Source organism: Amblyraja radiata, unplaced genomic scaffold, assembly GCF_010909765.2.
Source record: "Amblyraja radiata isolate CabotCenter1 unplaced genomic scaffold, sAmbRad1.1.pri S43, whole genome shotgun sequence".
NCBI classification, from domain to species: Eukaryota; Metazoa; Chordata; class Chondrichthyes; order Rajiformes; family Rajidae; genus Amblyraja; species Amblyraja radiata.
The window spans coordinates 525,951-547,639 of NW_022630150.1; the positions used below are offsets into that span (position 1 = coordinate 525,951).

The following is a 21,689-nucleotide window of genomic DNA, read 5'->3' on the forward strand; positions in this document are numbered from 1 at the left end:
AATATACCCTCACCTTCTCTTTTATGAATGGGGATTTAGTTCCCCTTTCTTCGAGGACCGACCGGAGGTTCCGCTGTCACCTCTGCGAGCCGCCCTCGGTGAACGTTTTCAAGGACCTTTTTTCAAGGACCCCAAAAATGGCCGCTATTCGGAGGTTTTCGTTATTTGGATCTTCGGATAAAAGGTTGTGCACCTGTAGTTGTATTTCATTCATCCGCCAGCAACTAAACATAAATTTGACGCAACTTGTAAACCACTATTTGATATAATTCACGCCCCTGAATTGATTAGAAACGTTTATTTGTTTGAAAACATTAGCACAATGAGTTTGTGCAAGACGTATCATAAAGTTTCCTACTTGCTGCAAAGAGTCCAATTTGATTTTTCCAATGCAGAGTGGCTATATGTAATTTATGTGTCATTAATTTAAAATAAATCTAAACTATCTTTATGTAAACCATTTCATGTAATTTATGCTCCATTTAGCTTGCCCAAATGTAATTCCATCATGACTCCTGCCAAATTGACTCTCACAGTAGCACAGAACCAAGATATTTCAGTAGATAGATTTGTATATCAGTTGCGCACAGTGGCGTTGAGCCAGGGTCTTGGGCCTGAAGAAGGGTCTCGACCAGAAACATCACCATTCCTTCTCTCCAGAGATGCTGCCGGTCCCGCTGAGTTACTCCAGCATTTTGTGTATATCTTCAAATGACGTCACGCGCTCCAGACGGCTGTGCGGACGCACGATGACGTGCGTGACTGTCGTGCGTTAGTTACTGCGCGTAAATGATGGCCCAAGTGGGACAGGCCCTTAACAGTGCCAGAGACCCGGGTTCGATCCTGACTACGGGTGCTGTCTGTACAGAGTTTGTATGTTCTCCCCGTGACCTGCGTGGGTTTTCTCCAGGATTTCCATTATCCCTCCACACTCCAAAGACGTACAGGTTTGTAGGTTAATTGGCTTGGTATGATTGTAAATTGTCCCGTGTGTGTGGAATAGTGTTAACGTGCAGGCATCGGTGTTCGGCACGGACTCGGTGAGCTGAAGGGCATGATTTCGCATTGTATCTCTAAACTAAACTAATCTAAACTTCCCCTTCACACACACACGATCAGCAGTGGTTTCGGCTTCTAAAGATGTTGAAATGATTTTCCGGCAGAAGTAATTTTTCTTTGGAAACTGCTTCCAGCCAAAACCCCTAAAAACATGAAGTCATAAAAAAGGTTTGTCATAACCTCTCCATTAACCGCTCCCATCCCAGTTATGTCAACTTGACCCAAGTAGCTGACATTAATTATGGCTGCCGTAATGCAGGCAGTTCTTATTCTTTTGTGAGATGTGTACGTCATTGGCAATGGTGGTATACATTGTTGATTGTGAACTGCGCAGGCCGATGAGATGCCAGTTAGATTGCTGTGAAGAACATTAGTGAACCAGATGGGCTTTTGCAACAATCCATTACCATCCCACAAGGTATCATTTCATTTTTATTTTAATTCGTCAGCTGCCATGTTGAGATTTGGACTATCTGCAACAATTGTTCACCCTATAACCTAAGCACCATGCTTATTACACTTGCATCCCCGTTGTAAGCAAATCTTAAAGACCAACGGATACAAATGGACAGCAAAGACTCTGCCAAACAAGCACACAACCTCAAATCCTTTTCTTCTTCTTTGTCGCTTTCTTGCTGAATGGCTGAATGAGAGGCACAGTGGTGCAGCTGGCACAGCCGCTGCCTCACACACAGTGCCAGTGACCGGGATTTGATTCTGACCTCTGCTGCTGTCTCTGTGGAGTTTGCATGTTTTCCCTGTGGCCGCTTGGGTATCCCCCCACATCCCAAAGACGCACAGTTTTGTAGGTTAATTGGCGACTGTAAATTGCCCTGAGTGTGTAGGGAGTGGGTGGGGAAAGTGGGATAGTGTAGAACTAGTGTAGTCGATGGTCGGTGTGAGCAAGGTTGACCAAAGAGCCTCTTTCCATGCTGCATCTCGTTTTAAAATAAGAAACAGTAACTTATCCCTTGTTGTGCCTCATGGTTGAAATTCTATGCCTGGTCTTCTCAGAATTTCACCTCTTCTGACATGAAACATAGAAACATAGAAAATAGGTGCAGGAGTAGGCCATTCGGCCCTTCGAGCCTGCACCGCCATTCAATATGATCATGGCTGATCATCCAACTCAGTATCCTGTACCTGCCTTCTCTCCATACCCCCTGATCCCTTTAGCCACAAGGGCCACATCTAACTCCCTCTTAAATATAGCCAATGAACTGGCCTCAACTATCTTCTGTGGCAGAGAATTCCACAGATTCACCACTCTCTGCGTGAAAAATGTTTTTCTCATCTCGGTCCTAAAAGATTTCCCCCTTATCCTTAAACTGTGACCCCTTGTTCTGGACTTCCCCAACATCGGGAACAATCTTCCTGCATCTTGCCTGTCCAACCCCTTAAGAATTTTGTAAGTTTCTATAAGAAATATGAAGTTGCTGTTGTCTACAGGGTTGAGCCAAGGCATTGACCAGATGGTCTTACGATCTTATGAATAATGGCTAAGTTATGTTACCTTGTTTTTATATGTCTCTGAAAACTTGCTCTGTTTTTTCTTCTCTCTCTGCCTGCGGTTAGCATTCCGGTATACCTATCAACAACTCCTCGGTGTGGGGACTGCCTGGCCAGTGGGGGTCTGATATGAACAACATGTGGAGCGTGCACGAAACGAAGAGCTCCAACTTAAGCCTGTGGGGGGACGATGCCGTGAAGAGCACAGGCCCAGTGATCAGGAACGCAGGGTTGAAGAACAGCAGGAGCAGTCCTTCATTAAGGTTTGTGCCTCTGATCTCCCAGACTCTTCCATGTCTGTCCTCTGTGCAAGTTGTGGTTTAAGTCAGAGTGTGAAAGAGAAACTTGAAACGTGTGGTTGCCTGTGAAGCACACCGTTGAAATCTGCAATAAAGACTCAAAATAAAAGAAATAAGAAGACACAGTGTTGGAAAAACACACTGACCAGCTGAGTTTATTTTTTTTTATAAACCACCATCTTTCGGCACGGCGGCACAGCGATAGAGTTGCTGCCTTACAGCGCCAGAGTCCCGGGTTCGATCCTGACTACGGGTGCTGCCTGTACAGAGTTTTGTGTGTTCTCCCTGTGACTTGCGTAGGTGTTCTCCGGGTGCTCCAGTTTCCTCCCACACTTCAAAGACAGTTCTGGGCCTCCTCCACTGTCAGAGTGAGGCCCAACGCAAATTGGAGGAACAACCCCTCATATTTTGCTTGTGCATCTTGCAACCCAGTGGTAGGAATATTGATTTCTCTAATTTCAATTAACCCTGGTGGGGAGATGGTTGTGGCGGAATCCAAACACAACTTCTCAGAACCATCGTGGAACACAAGGACAGGCTCTTCGACCCACTATGTCTGTGCCAAACATGATGCCAAGAACCCCTCTCATCTACGTGTGTATATTCCATATCCCTCCATTCCCTGCCTGTCCTATGTCTATCCAAAAGCCTCTTAAATGCCACCATCATATCTGCCTCAACCACCAACTCTGGCAGCAGCTTCTAAGCACTCCACCCTCTGTAAAGAAAAAAAAAGAAAAATTGCCCTGCTTATCTCCTTGAAACTTCACCCCTCTCAATTTAAAGCTAAATCCTCTAGTATTTTATTTTTCCAATCTGGGAACAAGTTTCCATCTATCTATGCCTCATAATTTTACATCCTCCTGTATTATTCTATGATCTGCAGTGTTTTGCTTTTCATTGGCGAGCCAGAAAGAGAAGTTATCCCTTGTAGCATGTAGGTGCTACCTGTAAATTGATTTCACAAAGTAGATTAAGCTGCAAAGAATATTTTTCAACTCAACATTTTTTTAAAAATTCATATTTTTATTAGAAGCAGTGTACAGTACAGTGTACAGTAATATAAACTGCGGCATATGACAATATACATTTATTGTACATCTTCCATGTTTTGATTCTTTTCTTATGGATTGAATGTGTTGTGATGTGTTAACCTGGTTTACCAGAGGGACTACAGATGGAAATTAGCCTATAGCTATAATCTTGCGTATTGCATGCAAATGTTTATAAATATGCACTGTCCTTAATAAAAACATCTAAAAAAAAAACAAAAAACATAGAAATAGAACAAGAGAGAAAGAGCGAGAAAGAGAGAAAGTGAAAGAAATAGTGATTGTGAGAACCCCTAAACTAACAAATAGTGCAGTCCAGGTGAATAAGTAAAAGCCTAAAAAAGAATAAGAAGACAAAAACGAAGAATAATGAAGAAGGGAAAAAAAGGGACCATTACGTGTTGATATACCTGCTTCATTTCTCACCACACCCATCACCCTGTCCGTGAATCGGTTTAATTCCAGAATTGTGTTGCACCATACTATACTTGTAATGAATCAACGAAAGACCATATCTTTAAATTTTCAGCATTTCAATAGTATGTAACTCTGCTCTCATTGAAAAGTTTACTTGAGAACAGCTTTTTTGCTTGTTAATCCACACACCGACTGACCGCACTGTATTCTCAACTTCAAATATATATATATTTTTAATCTTTTGTGCAGCGACACGTACGGAATTGCCACCAGACCGAGCAAGAAGAAAACGGAAGATGAGGAGAAGTTACTAAAGCTGTTCCAGGGAATGAACAAAACTCAAGATGGCTTCACACAGTGGTGTGAACAAATGCTGCACGTCCTCAATACAGCCAACAACCTAGATGGTGTGTGTCAATTCCGTCTAATCGCGTTTGCCCAACACGTGCCAAGGCGTTTGCCTTGTGCTTTGTAACCAAGCCATGAATTTTGTACATTTTAAGAGATTACACATAATTCTTCTAAATTCTTTTGAGTGTGGGTTCACTCTGTTTAATCTCTTACTAGACAACCTTCCAATCCTGGGGATCAGAGTTGTTGCATTCCCTCTATTGCATTTCTGTCCTTCCTTGGGTAGGGTGTCCCGACCTGTACTGCATTATTCCAGCTGGGATCTCAACAGAGCCCTCTTCATTCTTGTGTTCAAATCCTCCTGCAATGTAAGCCAATGTACTGTTTATCTTCCTACTTGACTGCTCACCCGCATGCTAACTTTCATGAGTTCCAGGAGCAGTATTAGGCCATTCGGCCCATGAAGGCTACTCAGTCGTTCAAATCATGCCTGACCTATCTTTCCCCCTCAAACCCATTCTCCTGCCTCCGCCCCATAACCCCTGACACCCTTACTAATCAATCTCTGCCGGGAAAATATCTATTGACAGCCTCCACTGCCGTCTGTGGCAATGAATTCCACAGATTCACCACCCTCTGACTAAAGAAATAGTTCTCATCTCCTTTTATTCTGAGACTATGACCTCTGGTCCCTAGACTCTCCCACTAGTGGAAATATCCTCTCCACATCCACTCCATCCAGACCTTTCACTATTTGATAAGTTTCATTGAGGTTCCCCATCACCTTTCTAAACTCTAGTGTACACAGGCCCAGTGCCTTCAAACGCCCAACCGCAAATCATATGTTTACCCAATCATCCCTGTGATCATTCTCGTAAACCTCCTCTGGACCCTCTCCAACACCAGCACATCCTTCCTCGGATATGGGCCCCAGACATTTGTTGAATGATGTACACGACATTCAGGTTGCTCTGAACATCTTTGATTTTCAACTGTTTACAAGCTATGAAATATTCTGCCTCTTTGTTCCATATTATGTCCCAGATGTCAATATCCTTGCCCTTTAACTTAACCAGTCTGTCTCATGAGGGCCCGCCCCATACTGTAGTAGTTAAAAATACCATTCATGTTTGTATCATCAGCAAACTTGGATATATTGTACTTGATCTCCTTCTCCCAAGTCGTTTGATATTGATGTGAGCTGCTAGAGTCGCAGCAATCCCTTCAATGCTGAACAAGACTTAACCTTCCAATTTAAACATAGCCTATTTTTTTCCCCCTGCAATTGGATTTCCATCTGTTAATATTAGTATCCCATGTTCTTTACTTTCATTTTTATTTACGACTGCTTATGTTGCACCCAATTTAATACCGTCTGAAAAACCAAATACTACATACCCACTGGTTTCCCCTTATCTGATTTTCTGATTACAACACAGTGAAACGTTGTCAAATATGATTTTCTTTCCGTAAGTACTTGTGCACAATGACCACTTCCTGCAGTGCTAGATTCTGGCAGCTCTCCTGCTACTAATATCAGAGTAATAGCCCAATCGTATCTCTGAGTTGTTCACTAGTTTTATCTAGTAACCAACTGGAGGTTACTCTGTCTTGTGCCACGCCGAGTCACCCCGTGTGGCACGAGATGGCATTCCAGCTCCATGGGTGCGGGGCACAGTGGCGCAGAAGTAGAGTTGCTGCCTTTGCAGCGTCAGAGACATTCCTTCGATCCTGACTACCTACGAGTTAGGATGTTCTCCCTGTGACTGGGTGGGTTCCCCCCCCCCCCGCCATCCTCTTAAGCATCACATTGAAAAGATCAAGATGCATCCTTGTGTTTGAGAGACTTCCAGTCCCTGTATAGACACAAAACCCCAAACCTTGCAAAAGCTTTTCAGGTACACTCAGCAAAGGTTCATGTATCTGCTCCAAATGTCAGAGCAACCTCTGCTGGATGCTGGGCTTTCTGCTCCTCACCGTCTGTTCTGAGTGAGCTTATCCAATTTCTGTTGTCTTTGGAGAATTATTTTCTGCCACTATCTCATTCCCACGCAGTGGTGACTCTGTGAAAGCTCGTTCTCGGGTCGGGCCTTTGCATCCCATTGGGAGGAAAGCTTGATTTTGTATTTATTAGAACCAGAATCTCTATAACGATACAAATTGTATATGGACCCCTGGCTTATCATGGACATCTTTGTCGTTGTAGTTCCTACGTTTGTGTCCTTCCTTAAAGAAGTGGACTCGCCATATGAGGTGCACGATTACATTCGTGCATACTTGGGTGACACCACCGAGGCCAAAGAGTTTGCCAAGCAGTTCTTGGAACGTCGTGCCAAACAGAAGGCCAACCAGCAAAGACAGCAGCAGCAACAGGTAGAATATGGTTGCATTTAAAAAAAAATAATGTTTAGGCAATAAAAATATTAGGGCTGCATCCTAGTGCAAGCTAGTAGCGTTGTTGCCTCACAATCCCAGTGGCCTGGTTTCAACTTGGGTAGCTTACACCCCAACAATATGAACATTGACTTATCTAACTTCAAGCAGCCCTTACTTTCTCTCTCCCTCTCTCCCTCTCTCCCTAGGCCCCTCCCTCCCTCCCTCCCTCTCTCTCCCTCTATCTCTCTCTCCCTCTCTCTCCCTCCCTCTCCTCTCTGCCTCCCTCCCTCTCCCTCCCTCTCCCTCTCACCCCCTCTCTCTCCCTCTCTCTCCTTCTCTCTCTCTCTCTCCCTTCTCTCTCCCTCTCTCTCTCTCTCCCTCTCCCATCTCTTCCCCTCTCTCCCCAGTTCTACCAGTCTTACTGTCTCCGACTGCATTTTATCTCTGTCCCGCAAAATCCCCTAACATCAGTCCGAAGAAGGGTCTCGACCCGAAACGTCACCCATTCCTTCTCTCCGGGGATGCTGCCTGTCCCGCTGAGTTACTCCAGCGTTTTTGTGTCTAGCTTTGATTTAAACCAGCATCTGCAGTTCTTTCCTAACGTCCAGTGCTGTTTGTGTGGAGTTTGCACGTTCTCCCTGTGGTCATGTCTTCTCCAGATTGCCTGGTTTCCTCCCACATCCCAAAAATATACAGGATGTCAGTGAATTGGCCACCTTAAATTGTCCCTTGTGTGTAGATAAGTGGTTGATTCTGTGTGAATGTGGGGAGAATAAAAGGAATTGGCGTAGAATTCGCGTTAAGAGTACAAGACATTGGTGAGGCCACATTTGGAGTATTGTGTTCAGTTTTGGTCAACTTGTTATAGGAAAGATGTTATTAAGCCGGGAAGGGTGCAGAAAAGATTTACGGCAGGACTCGACCTTAGCTATGGGGAGAGGTTAAGCAGGATAGGATATTATTCCTTGGACCACAGGGAGATGAGGTGTGAGCTTTCGAGGTGTACAAGATCATGAGAGGAATAGATTGGGTAATTGCACAGTCGGGAAACTGAGAACCAGAGGAGATATATTTAAGTTGAGAGGGGAAAGATATAAGAGGAATCTGAGGGGCAACCTTTTTACACAAAGGGTGGTGGGTATATGGAAGGAGGCCGTTGAGGCAGGTACTATCACAACGTTTAAGAAACATGTAGACAGGCACATGGACAAGATAGGATTAGAGGGATATGGGTCAAATGCAGGCAGGTAGGACAAGTGTAGATGGGCATGTTAGTCCGTATGGGCCGAAGGGCTTGTTTCCATGCTGTATGATTCGTGTTTCTACAAGCAACTACGATGCTTAATGTTCAGTATAGACCCGATGGTGTGAAGGGACCGTCTCCATGCTGTTTGTCTGAGTCTGTGGCCCTAAAGTCTCAAAGCTTACAAGTATGTAAATCCACGGAGTTACAGTGGCTTGCAAAAGTGTTCATACCCCTTGAACTTTTCCACATTTTGTCACGTTACAACCACAAACGTAAATGTATTTTATTGGGATTTTATGTGATAGACCAACACAAAGTGGTGCATAATTGTGAAGTGGAAGGAAAATGATACATGGTTTTCAAATTTTTTTACAAATAAAAAACTGAAAAGTGTGGCGTGCAAAAGTATTCAGCCCCCCTGAGTCAAGACTTTGTAGAACCACCTTTCGCTGCAATTACAGCTGCAAGTCTTTTGGGGTATGTCTCTACCAGCTTTGCACATCTAGAGACTGAAATTTTTGCCCATTCTTCTTTGCAAAATAGCTCAAGCTCAGTCAGATTGGATGGAGAGCGTCTGTGAACAGCAATTTTCAAGTCTTGCCAGAGATTCTCAATTGGATTTAGGTCTGGACTTTGACTGGGCCATTCTAACACATGAATATGCTTTGATCTAAACCATTCCATTGTAGCTCTGGCTGTATGTATAGGGTCGTTGTCCTGCTGGAAGGTGAACCTCTGCCCCAGTCTCAAGTCTTTTGCAGACTCTTAACAGGTTTTCTTCCAAGATTGCCCTGTATTTGGCTCCATCCATCTTCCCATCGACTCTGACCAGCTTCCCTGTCCCTGCTGAAGAAAAGCATCCCCACAGCATGATGCTGCCACCACCATGTTTCACAGTGGGGATGGTGTGTTCAGGGTGATGTGCAGTGTTAGTTTTGCGCCACACATAGCGTTTTGCATTTAGGCCAAAAACTTCAATTTTGGTCTCATCTGACCAGAGCACCTTCCTCCACATGTTTGCTGTGTCCCCCACATGGCTTGTGGCAAACTGCAAACGGGACTTCTTATGGCTTTTTTTCAACAATGGCTTTCTTCTTGACACTCTTCCATAAAGGCCCGATTTGTGGAGTGCACGACTAATAGTTATCCTGTGGACAGATTCTCCCACCTGAGCTGTGGATCTCTGCAGCTCCTCCAGAGTTACCATGCTTCTCTGATCAATGCTCTCCTTGTCCGGCCTGTCAGTTTAGGTGGACGGCCATGTCTTGGTAGGTTTGCGGTTGTGCCATATTCTTTCCATTTTCAGATGATGGATTGAACAGTGCTCCGTGAGATGTTCAAAGCTTGGGATATATATTTTTTATAACCTAACCCTGCTTTAAACTTCTCCACAACTTTATCCCTGACCTGTCTGGTGTGTTCCTTGGGCTTCATGATGTGTTTGTTCACTAATGTTCTCTAACAAACCTCTGAGGCCTTCACAGAACAGCTGTATTTATACTGAGATTAGATTACACACAAGTGGACTCCATTTACTAATTAGGTGACTTCTAAAGGCAATTGGTTGCACTGGATTTTATTTAGGGGTATCAGAGTAAAGGGGGGCTGAATACTTTTGCACGCCACACTTTTCAGTTTTTTATTTGTAAAAAAATTTGAAAACCATGTATCATTTTCCTTCCACTTCACAATTATGCACCACTTTGTGTTGGTCTATCACATAAAATCCCAATAAAATACATTTACGTTTGTAGTTGTAACGTGACAAAATGTGGAAAAGTTCAAGGGGTATGAAAACCTTTGCAAGCCACTGTAACTTTATAGATCACCGTTCTTCTGGTCATATTGAAACAACTTTCCGGTTCCATGCCTTGGCTTTTGATGGTATAGCCTTGACCTACCCTTGCTGAAAGAATATTATTCCTTGAATCATCATTCCGTGCACACTGCAAGAGGTGTAAGCAGTTTTAATGGTTTCCAGCAAAGTGGACATGGTCTGAATTATCAATAAGCCTGGATCGTTTGCCATTGTTAATCTCCCCTCGGCTCCATCTGTCGCCTTTGGTAGTCAGGGTTGTGCTAAAAGTCTGCCTGTACTTCAGAACTTCAAGTACAAAATGTACTTGAACCATGTTAACTTAGTAACCATTAAACCGTTAGCATGGGTTGAGAACTTTAACAAGGTATTATACCAGTGGTTATCTGAAACGCATGATATTGGAAGGAACAGCTGATCATTAGCTGTGAGGCTCTTGACATTTGCGTGTCGTTTGAACGCTGGAATTGAGGCAAATCAAGCCCGATCTGTCCAAGCCCCAATAACACGGTCCAGTAACCTTTGCAGATTCATGAGGCAAACGTCAAACGATTGCCCAGGGTCCCTGAATGAGCGCAGCTGCAGCCATACTGAGCTTGACGTCAGCAAGAGTAAAACGGCCCGATTAATTGACAACATTTTGCAGTGACCTTTCTGTCCTCGGCATGCTCCACTGTCAGTGTGAGGCCACACGCAACTTGGAGGAACAGCGCCTCGTATTTTGCTTGGGCGGCGTTATGAATATTGAATTCTCTCATTTCAAGTAACCCTTGCATCCCCTCTCTCTCCCTCCCTCCCCCACCCTAGGCGTCCTACTAGCTTCACTGTCCTGCTAAGTTTCACTCTTTGCATCCACTCCTATCACCTTTTTCACAACCAATAATGGACCACCTTTCCCTGGTCATTGTCGCTGGCTTTGATTTGTTCTTTTCATACCTTTCATTCATTTGTTCTTTGTAGTTTCCCCCTCCCCTGACTCTGTCTGAAGAAGGGTCTCCACCCGAAATGCCACCTATTCCTTTTCTCCGGAGATGCTGCCTGACCTGCTGAGTTACACCAGCATTTTGTGTCTATCTTTCTTTCATTGACAACCTTACTGCACACCACTGACTCAACACTGTATTCCATCCAACGATGGCACAGCAGTTTGCCAGAGCTGCTTCAGAAGCATCTCCCAGCTTGACGCAGGCAGCGACTGCACTCGAATATAATCGTTTCCAAGTTGCACTTCATCCCAGCATAGAGGTTCCCTCTCGCATCTGTCAGAATCCCCATACTTCTTGCCAACAGCTCGAATCTCCACCATCACTCCTGTGGGGCAAGTAGTAAATGCGTAGAATGGCACAGCACAAGAACATGCCCCCCCAACCCCCAATGTGTGTGTGTGCCCAACATGATGCCAAGACCACCTACCTGTGCATAATCCCTCATATCCCTCCATTTTCCCTGGGTGCTCCGGTTTCCTTCCATTCTTCAAAGACGCACAAGTTTGTAGGTTAATTGGCTTCGGTAAAATTATAAATTTGTACAGGTTTGTAGGTTAATTGGCTTCGGTAAAATTGTAAATTTGTCCCATGTGTGTGTGTAGGATAGTGTTAGTACAGGATAGTGTTAGTGAGTGGGGATCGCTGGTCGGGGTGGACTCGGTGGGCCGAAGGGCCTGTTTCCACCTTGTATCTCCACACATACAAGCATTGCACTGAAGTGCTAAGACAGCTGTCTGCCTTTGAGTGTAACTTCCCTTTTATTGAGAGCCAAGTGAAAGACCTTGACCGTTAGAAGCTGAAAGTTCCCAATCAATGAATGAATGAACGCTTTATTGTCACATGTGACAAGTTACAGTGAAATGTTTTGCTTACATACCCAAGGTATGCTAGTAGTCGCCCATAAAGTGTGCTTACAAAGTACCCCTGCCTGAGCCAGATCCTCCTTTGTTCTTTCCATCCCCCCCCCATGCTGGGTTGTTCATTGTTCTTGCCCTCCCTCCCTCCCAGCAATATCCTCAGTTCAAAGAACTGAGCTAGCGCAACACTCCATAGATATCAACCATTTACTGAAAGACTTTCAGGTAGCAGTTTTATGACCAGATGAGGCAATGAAATGTGCAGTCAGTAAATGTGTCATAAATAACCCTGTTCCTGGCCGAGCAGGGGTTGTGTACTGCAGTGGAGCACGAGAAAATGACTCTTTCCCCCTCCCCCCTTCTCAGTATTTTACACGTTGGTAAAGGTGCAACACAAAGCACAGTATCTCACCATGGTGTGAAGGTAGATAAAAATGCTGGAGAAACTCAGCGGGTGAGGCACCTATTCCTTCGCTCCATTGATGCTGCCTCACCCGCTGAGTTTCTCCAGCATTTTTATCTACCTTCGATTTTTCTAGCATCTGCAGCTCCTTCTTAAACATTTCACCATGGTGTGTGATGCATCTTGTGTTTGGGTTCAGATCTTGTAGATTTGTCATGCTTTCCTTTTTCCCTCCTAGTTAACAAAGGAGCTATTAGGCCTTACCGGGAGCATCTCTCTGCAGCCTGACAGATTACAGGTTAGTATAGAATTTATCTGGTTTCTCTCAGTATAGTAAACCCCCCCCGCAATAACAGACCTCAATATAGTAGATTTTGGTTATAAGATTCCCGTTGCAATGTCGTGTCCTCCCCCCCCCCCCCCCCCCCCCCGCCCGCCACTTTGGCCAGTTACCCAGCAAGCTGACGCCACATGGCGGGAGCTTTCAGTTGCGGGAACGGAGAGAGCGAACAGCATGAAGGCAGCGGGGGTACCGGGCCTGTCCCTAGTGCACCGCTTGTGGGCCCGGGGGCTCTGTGGCTCCCCGGCCTGTGAATGCTCGTTGGTTTAACACCTCCCCATCAATGCCTCTTTTCTTCACTCATAGAAACATAGGCCATTTGGCCCTTCGAGCCAGCACCGCCATTCATTGTGATCATGGCTGGTCGTCCCCTATCAATAACCCGTGCCTGCCTTCTCCCCATATCCCTTGACTCCACTAGCCCCTAGAGCTCTATCTAACTCTCTCTTAAATCCATCCAGTGACTTGGCCTCCACTGCCCTCTGTGGCAGGGAATTCCACAAATTCACAACTCTCTGGGTGAAAACGTTTTTTCTCACCTCAGTCTTAAATGGCCTCCCCTTTATTCTAAGACTGTGTGGCCCCTGGTTCTGGACTCGCCCAACATTGGGAACATTTTTCCTGCATCTAGCTTGTCCAGTCCTTTTATAATTTTATATGTTTCTATAAGTACCCCCCCTCATCCTTCTAAACTCCAGTGAATACAAGCCTAGCCTTTTCAATCTTTCCTCATATGACAGTCGCGCCATCCCAGGGATCAATCTCGTGAACCTACGCTGCACTGCCTCGATCACAAGGCTATCCTTCCTCAAATTAGGAGACCAAAACTGTACACTCCTGGCCTTGGGTTAAACTTTACCCCCCCACTCGGTTATGCCGGACAATCGGCAACAATGAACATCATTAACCTCCCCCAGCCGTGGTACGTTATAGGGTGGGTTTGCTGTACTGCGGTCACATTTGGTCCTGGTTCCTGGGAACAGATTGTGTGGGAATTTTTACTCATCCCCCCCCTCCTGCACGCCACAACGTGTTGAAGTGCTAGATTGTGGCGCTGGTGACCCCGAGGTGAACCTGCTCGTCTCGTGGCATCAGGGGTGTTGAAAAGTCTAACGGGTTCAGTCTGTCCCTAGTTTCTGTTTGTAGGCTTGGTATTCGGGGAGAGAACCCGGACAAGTAGGCAATCCTGTTATTCTCCACCACCTTCCTTCACTTCCATCCAATTTCAATTTAGTTTCATTTATTATCATGTGTACCAAACTACAGTGAAAAGCGTTTGTTGCCAGCCAATCAGTCAGCATAAAGACTATAGATGATTATAATCGAGCCACACAGATACTGGATAAAGGGAATAACATTTAGTACAAGATAAAGTCCGATTAAAGATAGTCTCTGATGAGGTTGATGGTAGCTCAGGACCACTCTGGTTGATAGGATGGTTCAGTTGGCAGATGACAGCTGGGATGAAATAGTGTCAGTGCAACTCGGAAGCAAAATGTCCTTAAAACCATCTCCAAACCTACACCTGTGTTCCTACATGGACCTATCCGTGGGGTGGTTGCATTTGAGGGAACTGTTTTATTTTCTTGTATTGTGACATTAGCTCTGGGATAGCTCTCAGCAGCAGTTCGAACCGTAACTGAAGACATCCTCAACAGCTACGATCTACCTCATTTGAAGACCCTCGGACTATCTTTGATCAGACTTGACTGGACTTTATCTTGCACTAAACTCATGTTATTCCCTTTATCGTGTACCTGTACACTCTGGATGGCTCCATTATAATCATTGTGTTGTCTTTTCGCTGACTGGTCAGCCAGCACGCAACAAAAGGTTGTCACTGTCCCTCGGTGCATGTGACAATAAACCAAACTCAAACTAGACTCAAAGGTACACAAAAATGCTGGAGAAACTCAGCGGGTGCAGCAGTATCTATGGAGCGAAGGAAATAGGCAACGTTTCGGCCCGAAACCCTTCCGGGTTTCGTCCCGAAACGTTGCCTATTTCCTTCAGGGTTTCGGCCCGAAACGTTGCCTATTTCCTTCGCTGCATAGATGCTGCTGCACCCGCTGAGTTTCTCCAGCTTTTTTGTGTACCTTCGATTTTCCAGCATCTGCAGTTCCTTCTTGAACACTCAAACTAGACTCAACTCGTCTTGCTTCCCTGAGCCACTCGCAGCCCAAGTACTCCAAAGCCATTTTGTTGTATCACTTCTGTCCAGCTGTTGAGTTAGACTGCCTGTTGTAAGAGATTATGGTAGCCACATGTAGACAGAAGCAAAGCCATTGCCAATGTGGATCTTTATTTTAAAGTACAATGCTCATACTCACACACACACACATTCACGAGACTGAGAAGATATCAGGTGACACAAATCACACCATTCAGCCACTGTCATGCAACAAAAGCTTGTCACTGTACCTCGGTACACGTGACAATAAACTAAACTCGACTCAACCGTAATATCTTACAACAGGCATCTGTTTTAAGCATTATGGTGAATTAACTGTGTGCTGGCTTCTCTCGTGTCAGGACTCCATCTGGGCAAACAGCTTACAGTCACTGTTCCAGGCCAATCACAACAGTGCACAGCAGTCATCTTATGAGAGCTCCCAAGCTGGGAAAAAGAAAAAGAAGCAAAAGATGGTGAGGGCTGATCCTAGTATCCTGGGTGAGTTTCACTCCCTGCTAATTGCTGTGATTTTAGAACATATAACTGTGCAGCACCAGAGCAGGGCCTTTAGCCCACCATGTCTGTGCCAGACATGATACCACGACCTATCTACCTTGCACATAATCCATATCCCTCCATATCCATGTCCCGACGCAGAAGTCTCTTATCTGCTGCCACCCCCAACAGAGTGCCATCCTCTCTGTGTAAAAACAAAAGTCACCCCGTACATCTCGATTTTCCCTGTCGTTTTTCAGTTCACTCATTCAGGCAGTTCTGGAGAACCTTGTTCCATAAAACACACCTGCCCTCCCAAAGTTAAAGATTTGTCAATATTTAAAGCTGGTTTGAGAGGTGAGGCTTTTATGGGAAATGGCATCTTGACAAGAAAATGCTTCATGATGCAGGTACTCTATTATCCCCCCCCCCCCCCCCCCCCCCCCCAAAAAATAATTCTAATAGCTTTTTATTACTTTGTTAAAACAGCGGTAGAGTTGTTTCCATACAGCACCAGAGATCCGGGTTCGATCTTGACTATGGGTGCAGTCTGCATGGAACTTGTACGTTCTCCCCGTGACTGCATGGGCTTCACTTTCCTTCCACGCTCAAGAACATGCAGGTTTTTAGGTTAATTTGGCTTCTGTAAATTTTCCCTAGTGAGTAGGATAGTGTTAGTGTACAGGGATTGCTAGTCGGCCCGGACTCAGTGGGCCGAAGGGCCAGTGTCCGCCTTGTATCACTAAACTAAATCCCATCCCATCTCTTTTTGTCTTCCCTTCTTCACCTTCTGCTCTCGCCACCCCTCACCCTTCCTTGGTTCCTAGGATGTGCATGTTTCTACAGATGTTGGAATCTTTTTCCCCATCTCTAGTTGCTCTGAGAAGGTTGTAGAAAGATGCCACCTCCAAACCACTGCAGTCTGCGGTGCAATTATAATGAGTTTGTTGCAACAGATTTTATCAATTAGCTTGGCGAGTGGATCACACCCAATGTTATAATGTTTGCATAGTGATTAACATTTATTTAAAATTTCCAAGCTGACAGACTTGGATTTGTGCCTGTATTAATATTGAATGACAACACTGTAATTTACTGCACCTTTTCACCCATCTAAGTTGGCTCTTTGAAAGAGCAGTCGTGTTCGTGGCCACGATTTTATTCATAACACTTAAATTCTAGTTTGGCAAGGCTCTGATCACTGACTTTTGTGTTATTTATGCAATTGGTTTGAGAGCATTCTGACTCCCATTAGCTCTTTGAAAAAAATCTCATCTTCCCTTTAGATCCTGGATGGTTGATTTGAATCTGCAGCATCTATTTATTGACTCGCTCGTCAAAAGGAGTGGTTTACTCCAAGACTTTGTGATCTTGAAAGCCTTCATTTGATGTAGGAAAATACCCTTTTATCATACAGGCATCTGAATTGCATGCCCAAATATCATAACTGCTGTTTCCTACTGTGCTTTTAAGTTTAAGCTAGAGGTAAAGCATAACTGTAGCATTGAGAACTTGGGACCAGACTCATTTCGATTTGAAAAAAAAATATCCCTTTTAATTTGTGTACTTTCTTTTAAATGCAATAGGCTTCTCTGTGAATGCATCATCAGAGCGACTCAATATGGGAGAAATAGAGACAATGGATGACTTTTAAACAAGGTTTAAAAAAAAAAAAAAGTTCCTAAAAGCTGCCTTTGACTCCTAATTGACCGTACCTGGAACATGCTTCATGGTAGGCGACTACAGTGGTGAATCCAGGATCTCCGCTCTCTGTGCTGGCAAGAAGTCTGACATTCACTTAATTTTGTTTTTGTGAACCCTCTGGGTACTTCTGCTCTTCATTGGATGAAGCACCTTAATAACCATGCACTTTATCAGACATTGTACATAGACTGAAACTGGAGGTTTTCTTGAATATAAAGTTCCTTTTTTTTGGAAATATATCTGCAAAACACTGTTACTGTTTTTAAAAAAAAAAGAAGAAAAAAAAAGGTTTTTTTTTTTTTTTTTGAAAGGATGTGGAACCTGAAGAAATGCACTTAAAAGACTGAATCCAGAACTGGAACTTATGGTGTGCTATAGTTTGGACAATGTGATTTGAGTGTGTAGGCCCCCTTTTTTTAAAAACAAAAAAAAAGAAGAAAGAGGCAGAGAGAGGCAGAGAGAGGGAGTAAGAGAGAGAAAGACAGAAGGGAGAAAGAGGATCAGGAGGCCACTTACTCAGTTTTGCTTTGGTAGCATGTAAAGCACCGAGCTACATTGGACTAATCCGAACAGCACTGCACGAGAGTGGATTTTCAGCGTTTACGTGGTGCTTTATACAAGGAATGTATAAAAAAAAAAAAGACAATAAATATGTACTTGGACAGAGTAGTTCAAGTGGACTGCTGCGCTGACAGCTTTTTGTTGGTTTTGTTTCTTAAAAAAAAAAAAAGCTATATCCCCCCCCCCCCCCACCTCCTCCCCATCCCTTCCAGGGTGAAGTAACTCTTAACCTGAGACTCCAAGCTCACCGGCAGTAACGAGGAACCGCACGGCTTGCAACGCACCCAGAAGCGGGTGGCGGCAGAAGAATCGTTGGGGGGGAAAAAAGGAAAGAAAGGGGGGGAAGAGAGAGAGTGAGAGAGAGAGAGTGAGAGAGAGAGAGAACTCGGCCCTCCCGTTTTGATTTGTTCTTCAAGATGGCGGAAAGATCCTTTATGTTCCCCTCCATCCTCCCCCCCCCCCCCCCCCCCCCCCCCTCACTTTATTCCACTGAGGTGACTCTTAACAGCACTGCAAGGGCTGTACACTAATTACCACTGTTCGTGTGGGACCATTTCAGTCTTGTGTGTATTTTTTTTTAAAGAAAAAAAGGATAGTTGTATACGGTATAAGTTTGTGCGTGTGTGTGTGTGTTTTTTTTCCCTCCCAAATTTAAACTTCTGTTCCCTCTTGGAATGGATCCAGAGCGGTAGGACTGAAGTGTACCTCTTTCGAAAGTTGGCTGCTTTATCTTTTGGACTCCTGGCGGAATGGCTCCCACTGACGATGCATGTTTTTTGTTTTTGTTTTTTTCCTTCTTCTTGTTTTTCTCTTATCAAACCACAACTTGTCTTAAAAAAAAAAAAAAAAGCTTTAAGAAACGAGAGGTGACCCACAGGTTAGTACGAGGCGAGCCACAGGGTGGGAAGAGTGTGCTCGCTCCACGAGGAAGATTGCACGAGCGAGTGGAGTCTAGCTGGCTGGAGCCGGGACAGAATGAAGTCAGTAAGTGTGTAGTTGCGCTCTGCCTGTGAGAGTCTATTTTAAAAATGGTAGTGAAACCCTTTGGAGGAGAAACAACTGGGATTCAGTCACCCAGGGCCCAGACCCTTGCACTGCAGAATTATCCCAGTTTGCCAACTCTGGTGCCTCTCAGCTGAGGAATTTTTCAGATAACACCAGACCCTTAATCGGCAGGTTCTGCTGACAATATCCGTTCTTGCTCCAGAGGCTCCCGATGTACAGCATCCGAGTGGATCAGGAATCGGCCTGGATATGGCGTTAGTCCGTACACCGGACCGCGAGTGTAGTGTGTTTTCCAAGATTCACGCGACGTTTGAGTCGAGGACCTACTTTTGAGGAGGGAGAGGTGGTGGTGTTCCAATTGACATGGGGCCTACGGAGTTTATCGTGCTTGCAGGACAGGAGAAGAGAATCTGGGTTAGGTGCAGTGGTTTGGGAGTGATTGCATATCATTAACTCATTGTGGTAACTGGTTATAATGTAATTGTGTAAATGTAAAGACCATTTCAGTATTAACTAACCTCAAGTGTACTTTTCCAACTCAAAAGTGAGTGCATCTCCGAATTTGTTGGTGTGAAAAGGCTGTTTGCACCGCTCCGAATGCGGTTTCTCAATTTCCTCCCGTCCACAAATGCATTCAACTAGCTGAGTTTTATTACACATGCACTCCAGACCGCTGTTTAAAATAGGAATTGGGCGTGAAGGGAGTAACTGCAACTGTTTCACCCATGTACGTGTGTTCGCCCCCTGCTGATGTTAATTTTGTACCCACCCTGATCCACCTACGATGCACCCTTGCATCTGGTTCACTTCTGCAGTGGATGCAAGAAGGCAGAATTAGTTTTTTTGTTCAAAAAGTGGCTGCATCTTCCTGTCCCTGATTGAAAGCGTTTAAAGTGCATTGTGCCTGATTTCAGATTGCTGCTTCCACTCTGGGTTTTTTAAATCTTAACTCGCTTGTTAATATTCATTCAAACAACCCCATTCAATAAATTACCCGAAGCAAGTTAAAGGAGGATAGTTTCCCTTTAAACTTAAATGCGTTCAAACAGGCGGAAGTTACAGAAGCGTTAATTGGTGGTGCATTGTCCAGGTTGCTCTCATGAGGATAGAGTTTGTAAACAGTGCTTTAATGCTGTGTGTGCTTCCTTGATCACTGGTGCTGGGGAAATATGCGCACAAGATTGGGAGCATAATATATTTGTGTAAGCATTAAGATGCAGCCAGTATGGTACAAGCAGTCCTTTCCCAGTGTACTCTGTTTTTGAATTTACCACAAGCATCTTCACTCCCAAAGCCTGGTGTCATTGGAAGAGTTGACCTGCTCGAGTCCTCGTCAACTTGCATGCCCTCCACCCACCGACTTTCTAGGTTAGGATTCAGATACTTTAAGAAGCCTGTGCTGCATCCACATTTTAGACAAAACGCACAATTTATTTTTTAAGTGGGTCGGGCACAGGGAGGGCAAGAATCACCACATGACCTCTAATCTACCGGCAGATATTCTTTCTGTCCATTCCCCCAGCTAGCTTTCTGCGCTACTACTTGTTTGAAGTTCTCCTGGGTAGGCTGGTTGAGTTGTTGCAGTCTCCAAAAGAGTTCACTGCACCAGAGCCACCAGATTGGTGGTTATGTTCTGAACTGGTCCCTTCAAATAACTCCCACTGACCACGCAGGGATTTCTTCCCCCCACCCCCCCTCCCCTCCCTTGTATCACTAGCTTAATCCATCTATCTATCCGCATCCCAGAGTTGAGAGACAAGATATATGAATGTACCAGTGGTTGTCCCCCCAAATGTACACACTTGGTCTGGTTGTGGTGAGTTCCTTCGTGTAGCCTTTGAATGTTTTATTGTATCGAGCGTGGTCTAATGCCAAGATTAAAGGCCGATGCAGGGGATGGGAAGATGAGCATAGGACAAATGCATCGGCTGCTGCAAGGGATGCATTGCGTGGACTCCAGGCCTCCGTGTGGTTTTACATAATCCCCCCCCTCCCCAGGCCACAGCACTCGGCATGCTCGGCCCTAGGGATTAGCTTCACTGCAAGATTTCCTCACCTTGTGCCCGTTTTGTGTTCGGCTGCTATTGAAAGGAATGACGATTGTAATAAAAAGCCATGAGCTAGCTTGTTCAGCCTCGGCTGTATTGTTCCAGATATGAAGCACCACTTATTGCATAAGCTAAATTAATTCTGCACTCTTCTCGGTGTAGATGTGTATATTTTAAACCATGTCAGGTTTTAGTTTTTTTTTTGTTTCTTTGCGCAATGCCACATTTGCTTTCTGGAGCATGTCCAGGAATGTAGGCAAATGAAGGAGGGGTTTGTTTTTGGGGAGGGGGGGGGGGGGGAAAGGGAGGGACATTGCGGAGTTAATGCAAGTTGGATGACTTATTTGCACAACTGTTTCATTTGATTTTACAACCAATATCTGTTGTGTGTGGGAGGGGAGGGGAGGGATTGGGTGGGGGTATGGGACGAGTGTAATGTACTTTAAAAAAAAAAATGTTGTGCATAGTCTCCGGAGCTTTGTAGATACTCTGCTTAATTGTATAAATAACTTGTACTTTTCGTTGGTTGGAAGCCTGACTACACAGTAAAGTTTAAGCCTCCCTCTGCTAAACATAAGACATTATTTTCCAGGTTGAGGAGTTCTGTGAATACTGCCTTTTCACAAGTCTTTCGAGCTTTGCATTCTTTCTGTGGATGTAATAAAGGGGGGGGGGGGGGGGGGGGGTTGGGGGAGGGGGGGGGGAGAGGTAAAATATGACAGACAAATGTAAATAGTTTGAGATGTAAACAAAAACTACAGAATAAATTCGTACTGGGTTTCTGAAACTGAAATGGCTTTTTTGTGGTTGTGCATTTCACATGTAACTGCTTTTTCAAGATGACAACGCAGAATATTGCGCACTTTACTTTCAATTGTTTCCACTGCCTGCGATCAACTTCCATATCCCAGTGGTTCTGGAGGTTAAAACACTGGAAAATCCAGTCAAAGGTAGACAAAAATGCTGGAGAAACTCGGCGGGTGAGGCAGCAT

The 21,689-nt window shown here is 44.7% G+C and overlaps 1 protein-coding gene across 12 annotated transcripts in view; it reads left to right on the plus strand.

Moving 5' to 3' along the window:
- Window positions 1–21,486, plus strand: part of gigyf1 (GRB10 interacting GYF protein 1) — a 112,900-nt gene extending 91,414 nt beyond the window's left edge. For 3 of the 12 annotated variants that reach the window (XM_033016324.1, XM_033016325.1, XM_033016326.1), the window contains exons 27-31: window positions 2,635–2,831; window positions 4,586–4,743; window positions 6,894–7,060; window positions 12,610–12,669; window positions 15,244–15,806. In XM_033016324.1, coding sequence (XP_032872215.1) covers window positions 2,635–2,831; window positions 4,586–4,743; window positions 6,894–7,060; window positions 12,610–12,669; window positions 15,244–15,480 — 819 coding nt within the window. In that variant the 3' untranslated portion in view covers window positions 15,481–15,806. Of the gene's footprint in view, window positions 1–2,634; window positions 2,832–4,585; window positions 4,744–6,893; window positions 7,061–12,609; window positions 12,670–15,243; window positions 15,807–16,665 lie in introns of those variants that run through there. The other 9 variants (XM_033016328.1, XM_033016327.1, XM_033016329.1 and 6 more) reach the window with 7 other exon arrangements.
- Window positions 21,487–21,689: the final 203 nt, after the last annotated feature.